This window comes from Tupaia chinensis, unplaced genomic scaffold (genome assembly GCF_000334495.1).
Source record: "Tupaia chinensis unplaced genomic scaffold, TupChi_1.0 Scaffold000101_1, whole genome shotgun sequence".
Lineage (NCBI taxonomy): Eukaryota > Metazoa > Chordata > Mammalia > Scandentia > Tupaiidae > Tupaia > Tupaia belangeri.
Window position 1 is genome coordinate 5,111,681 of NW_006159565.1, and position 7,054 is coordinate 5,118,734.

Genomic DNA, 7,054 nt, shown 5'->3' on the forward strand with positions numbered 1-7,054 from the left:
TTCAGCAGAAAGACCTCCTAGAAAGAGAAATTGAAGAAGAGCAGGTAACCCTGAAGCATTTAAAAGGTGAAAAGGATGAAGCATCTAAGTCGCTGGGGGAAAGTGATGATGGTGTCACGAACGTCACCCAGATGACTCAAGATTTAGAAAAAATAAAGCCTGTGGAGTGCAGGCTGCAATATAAAGAACGCCAGCTACAGTACCTCCTGCAACATCATCTGCCAACTCTGCTGGAAGAAAAGCAGAGAGCGTCTGAAATCCTTGACAGAGGCCCTCTCGGCTTAGACAACACTCTCTATCAAGTAGAAAAAGAAATGGAAGAGAAAGAAGAACAGCTTGCTCAGTACCAAGCCAATGCCAGCCAGCTGCAGAAGCTTCAAGCTACATTTGAATTCACTGCCAACCTGGCGCGTCAGGAAGAGAAAGTAAGGAAAAAAGAAAAAGAGATTCTAGAGTCACAGGAGAAGCAGCAAAGGGAGGCACTGGAGCGTGCCATTGCCAAGCTGGAGAGGAGGCACTCTGCCCTGCAAAGACGCTCCACCCTGGGCGTGGAGATTGAAGAGCAGCGGCAGAAGCTTGCCTCTCTGAACAGCAGTGACAGTGAGCAGTCCGGGCTGTGGGCTTGCCTGGAGGCTGAGCAGGAAGCCCTGGAAAAAGATCGGGAGAGGTGAGACGCTGGAAGGGAGGTCATGGCATACAGCAGGTGCTGAAGAATTGTTCCTCCACCTCAACCCCCACAGTGTGTTTTCCCGTCTTTTTCTTAAAGTGATTCTTTTAGCCTTTACATTCTCTAGTACATAGGCAAATACTCACTTTCGCCAAATCTGAGAAAATGCTTTACACATACTTTCATTTTTTTTTGGTTCCAACCTGGCCTAAAGTTGAAAAAAACCACAAAACAAAGTCCTTGTTTGTTACCTCACTGACCTATGGAATGTGTTTTAATATTTTGATAAATCCAAGACTGAGAAAGCTTGATTCCCCACTTCCTTGTCACTTCTTCTCTCTCTTCCCCTCTGCCCTGTCTCCCTTTTTCCTTTTCCTCTTCTGTTTCTTCCTCTCCCTCCCATTTATTTCATTTTTCCTTCCTTTCCTTCCCCTCCCTTCGTTCCTTCCTTCCTTCCTTCGTTCCTTCCTTCTACCTTCCCTCCATGTTCTCTTTCTGTTTCCTTCTCTACCTCTTTCTTTTCCTCCCTCCCTCCTCCTTTATTTTTTTTTCCCTCTCACCTTCTCTGCCTTTGATTGCCAGTGGAGTCAGATCTTCTACCCTAGTACTTGTACAGTAGGGCATCATCCCTGGAGTTCATGGATCACATACAGTGTACTGGGAACTACAAACACTGCTCTCCCAAACCTGTTGATTCACAATATTTAAGAGGAGGTCTCAGGACTCTGTATTGAAACAACAACCAGCCAAACCAACCAACAAAACTCTACAGATGATTATAAACATAATGGTATTTATTTGAGCAAATTTGGTGTTTTACTGATACATTTTGGGGTTGTGAAAAATAAAACTAGGAAATTAACACTCTTCATAGTAAAGAAAGCATATTTATAGTTCTCTACCTATTTCCTGTCACCATGTTTATCAGGCAGTAGTTTCTCAAAATGAATAAATAATTGAACTTGAGGACCAGCAGGTGTCATGGAGGGAGGTTAAGGCAGCTGGATCCTACATAGCTGACAGTGCAGTTTGAGTCCCAGACCAGGCAACTTGAAAAATAAGCTGGGTGAGTGTGCGTGTGTGCCCAAAATCTTGATAGGAGACTGGAGGAGAAGAGATTTTAGTATGGCCATCCCTCCTAGGGGATGATTTCTCACTTTTTCTCTGTCTCCACAAAGCATACATGCCCTATAGCAAAGTTAAACAAAACCCTTGAAATTGAAACCATCTTTCCTGGTAGCTCTGCAGATGTGATGTTTAGATGTCCAGAAAGGAATCGTGAGGGCCAGCTGGTATGCAGCTATTACTCAATCAGAGACCTGCAAGTGGGGTTCTGACCCTGACCCAACCCCTTTCCTAGAGGAGCTTGAGGAAGCTCTTTCATCTTTGGGCCTAAGTACCCTCACCTGTACAAGAAGCTTGTGGTTGAGATCAGGAGCCTCTGCATTTTCTTTCAGTTCCTTACTGTTTAGTCAGTTGAAATCTTAACTGAAGTCCAGGTTGGAGGGCCTAGAACCTACCCTTTCCCACATTGTTCCTCCCACCACTCCACAGTACCTCCCAAGGGGACTTCCACAGAAACCCAGGCTATGGGACTCTAAGACCCCCAGCTTGGCATTGAGCAGAGGCGTGGAGTCGATCACTAATGACAAGGCAAGTCCTATTCAGATGTTACCAAGTCCTTGCCCATCATCTTACCTGAGAAGGTCAGAACAACCTTCTTTCAGATGAAAATGATCAGCTTATACAGTGGATTATATTTATAATCAATCTCTGGTAATTCCCTCAGGCAAAACAGCCACACACACAAAAAATATCAAAAACCATAATGCTATTATTTCAGAGAAATAGGTCGGTGGTTTAAGAAAGTGATCGGAAGTATGTTACGTAAATGAAATTGCTTGACCAAGCTCCAGCTCCAGGAAATTCTAAGTAGTGGAGTCAGGCTCTCACTTTGTTTCCTCAAGCTTGTGGTGAAGACACAGGGTGAGCTCTTAGCTTGACAACCCAGGCATTCGTTAGCCAGTTATTTAGTATTAATATTCTATAATAGCAGGTGCAGAATTGTGATTTCCACAGAGTCGATTGCCCAGAGTCAACACTCTTCCGGAAGCCATGCAAAGGATGCTGTTAGCTACATGAGTTTTAATGTAATAGCCTTTGTTTAGATCTTATCCAGTCTAACAAATCCCAGGCTCTTTGTTGTAATTGTGATGTCCCTGCAACTTTTTGGAATATTTTCATTGTTTTATTTTCTTACAGGATTCTCATGACTAAGGCTGCCTTGGCCCCTTGTGAAATTCCACAAGTGTAAAATATTAAATTCTTGTGGGATTGGATTGGACAGCAGTACACGAGGCTTGGCTGTGCCATCAGTGCTTTATGAACAAGGCCTGATCTACTTGACAGTCCCCTGCTTATTCAAGCTACTCAGTGACACATATTGGCATGCCAACCAGAAAAGCATCCTTGTCACCATAGCAGGGACACAGAGGAAAACTGTTATTAATACCCACATTTAATCATATTTTCTTGTTAGAGTCCTTTAGTGATAATAATCATAATAGTCATGATGCATACAGGAAGAATAACCCCATATAACTCAAACCCTGTTTTATTTATTTATTTAAATAATTATTTTATTTATTTTTATTTTTTATTTTTTTTAAATTCAAACAGAGAAAGAGAATAAGAGGAGGAGAAAGTGAGAAAACAAGCTGCCAGGTCCAGACTCAAACTGCAGTTTGCCAAGGGGGAAGTCCAAGGCCTTAACCACCATACCACCTTCCAGCCCATCAAACCCTGTTTTAAATGCCATGTGTGCATTGTCATTTCCTGTTCTAATGAAGACAATGTTATGACTCCCCAGTTTACAGATGGGAAACTGACACCTACAATGGCAGTGTGACCACTGAGGATTAGTGTCATACAGTGAGGTAGTAGCAGAGCCGTGACTCCAATCTAGGTCCATTTCCTGCCCGGCATGTAGCCATTTTGTCTTCTGTTGACCGTGTGGCTGCCACACAGGAAGGCCATTTCTTCACCGGGGATGCCTTTCTTGGGGTACCCTAACTGTTGCTTGCAACTATATGAATCTTACTTGGCCTTCAGGGTCCCATTCAAACTCTTGTTGCTCTGTGGAGTCTTTTCCACTGTCCTTGCCCTTCAGGATACCTCTGAACATCCCCAGCAAGGTCTTCTTAGCCATAAGTGTAGTTTGTACCTGCCCTGTCCTGCTTCTTTTTGTCTCTGTTGCTAAGACTGTTGTTTTGGTTTCTCAGTTCTTTCCCCATCACCTGCCCCTCACACCACTCTCTTAGTCTTCCCTTTTGAAGACGAGTTTTTGGTTCCACAATTATGGTTTATTTTAATTTCCGATGGAATTCAACCTACTGTCTTACGTGTGTCTCATACCCTCTGCCTTAGCCAAAGTGGATTTCTGTTTTTAATGGCATAACTCTATTGCTGATGTTAACACTACCTCTTTTTTTATTATTATTTATTTATTTTTTTGGAGAGGTTTTCACTATAGGGCACGTGCGCTCACCAGACAGACAGAGACATAGAGACAGAAAGCGAGAAATCACCCCCCAGTGGGGATGGTCACGCCGCAATCCCTTCTCCTCCCTTCTCCTCTCGGGATCTTGGGCACGCACGCACACACGCCCGGCATGAGTTTTAAGCCACCGGGTCCGGGACGCAAACCGCGGTTGACTACGTGGGAGTCCAGCGACATAGCCATTACGCTAACTGCTGGTTCCCAATACTACCTCTTATAACTGGATCTTCCTTCATCATCTCCAAATACCCATATTTTCACTGGACTGTACAAACTTGGAACTGCCTTGACCATTATGTTCCTCCTAGAATGTACTTCCTCACCCCGGAGAGATTTTTTGCTGTAGGGCACATATTCCCTATAGGGCACATATGCTTACCAGAGGGACAGAAGGCAAGAAATCATCCCCAGGGGGATGGTCATGCCACAATCCCTTCTTCATTCTCTTCTTAGGATTTTAGACACGCATGCACATGTGCCCAGTGTGAGTTTCAAGCTGTTGGGTCCAGTACTCGAACTGCGGTTGACCACGTGGGAGTCTATTGCCTCAACTACTGTGCCACCTGCTGGTCCCAGTATTGGTGGTTTTTAAAAGCTCTGAAAGCAGAAATCTCTTGTCAAGCAGAAGTATTTTGCAGAATTCTGGTATGCAATTCACAACCAGTCGTTGTTCAAGCAGGAATTAGAGGACTCAGAATCCCACATATCTACTCCTGAGGTCTTGCTTAGAGTTTAGTGGGAATATTGCCCTTGATGGTCAAACTCTGCAACCTTCGGGCACACCTGCATTGTTTGTCTCAGACCCTAGGGTCCTTTATCACCTAATACCTTGTCTTACGAGTATGTGGCCCCTTTTCTCTTGAAGGTAATGCTCTTTGCACATAGGATTCATATCTGGATCCCCATTGTTTCTAGAATGTCTCACACAGTGAAGATGCTCGGGAAATACTGTTAATGAGTAAATTTGCATGGCTCCCACCTCTGCAGGTTAGAACATGAAATCCAGCAGCGGAAGCAGAAGATCCGGGAGGGTGAAGGTCAGAAAGGTCATCATGGGTCCCTGGAGGGGATGTCCACCTCTACCAGCTTTCCATCCAGTGCCGAAAAAACTCACCCACTCCCACTGATGGATGCCAGGTACCCGATATTAAACTGATGCTATGCCTTTACTTGACGTGATTTAATGACTCACTGTACCTATAGTGAGGGACCAGTTTGCATGTAAAGGGCTCTTGTCAAAGGCAACAGGTAGGGGCCAGCAGGTGGCATATAGTTAAGGTGCTGGACTCCCACATGATTAACTGCAGTTTGAGTCCCAAATCTGGTGGCTTGAAACTCATACCAGGCATGTGTGCCCAAAATCGCAAGAGGAGAATGGAGGAGAAGGGACTGCAGCATGGATGATCATCCTCCCTGGGGGTGATTTCTTGCTTTGTGTGTCTCTGTCCAATGAGCACATGCACCTTATAGCAAAAACTTTCTCTCTCTCATAAAAAAAAAGAAAAAGAAAAAAGGCAATGGGTATTACATGTGTCTGAGATGTTTTCTGTATTGTCAGCTGCTACCTGGCTGGGGCAAAGGAACATTCGAAAGAAATCAAGGTTCTGAGAACTAGTCAAACAAATTCAAGGAATTTCAGTACAAGTAGTTTGTGTGGAAAGGTAGAATTAAAAGGTGCAAGTTCGTTTTTCACACTGATCCAGATATGGAAGCATCCTGAACATCCGTCAGCTAATGAAACACACATGGATATACACACACCGTGGAATACTATTCAGCCATTAAAAAGACAAAAATCCTGTCATTTGATTCTCAGTGGGGGATCCTGGAGGATGTTATTTAAAGTGAAATAAGCCAGGCATAGAAAGAGAAACACCACATGTTCTCCCTCATATGTAGAAATTGAAAAAATGGCCTCACAATGGAGCTAAAGGGATGAAGAGGTACTGCTAGAGACTGGGAAAGATGGGGCAGTACGGAATAGAGGAATGCTGATTAACAGAAATAAAATGGCAGACAGGGGAAATGATTTCTAGTGTTATAAGATACAGTGGGAAGAACATTGATGGCAACAATTTGCTGTGCATCTCTAAGTAAATAAAAGAGAGGACTTTGAATATATCCAACATAAATAATGACAAATGATTGAAATTATGCATATGCTAATTAGCTTCATTAAACTATTATGTAGTTTATTCTTGTATTGCAAAATCCTATTGTACCCTCATAATTGTGTATAAATTATTCTAAGTTACCAAAAGCTATTTTTTAAGATGTGAGGAAACGGGTCATCCAGAGTGAAGTGGTGTAAGGCCAGGTTGAAAAGAACAAAGACATCAGGAGCAGCAGTTGGCATAATGGCTATATCACTGGACTCCCATGTAGCTGACTGTGGTTCGAGTCCTGGACCCAGTGGCTTAAACTCATGCTGGGCATGTGTGCATATGTACCCAAGATCCTGAGAGGAGAATGGAGGAGAAGGAATTGTGGTGTGGCCATCCCCCCGGGGGATGATTTCTTGCTTTCTGTCTCTCTCTGTCTTTCTGGTGAGCTCACGGACCCTATAGCAAAAAAACAAAACAATACAAAAAAACAAAGACATCAAATTAATTAAATTGTACCAAGTAGAAGGACCTTTTGCTGATAGTTTATATGTCATTGAGTACACATAGATGACATTTGTTACAAAAACTATTCTAGTGTTATATATAACACTATATATATGCTATATATATACTGTATATATATAGCATACTATATATATACAGTATATATATAGCATATATATGCTATATATATATATAGTATATAGTATGCTATATAAATGC

The 7,054-nt window shown here is 42.9% G+C and overlaps 1 protein-coding gene across 1 annotated transcript in view; it reads left to right on the forward strand.

Moving 5' to 3' along the window:
• KIF16B (kinesin family member 16B) overlaps positions 1-7,054 on the forward strand; it is a gene marked incomplete at its 5' end in the record, with an annotated part of 299,847 nt that overhangs the window by 179,943 nt on the left and 112,850 nt on the right. The window contains 2 exon segments of the mRNA XM_027770001.1: positions 1-667; positions 5,214-5,363. Coding sequence (XP_027625802.1) covers positions 1-667; positions 5,214-5,363 — 817 coding nt within the window.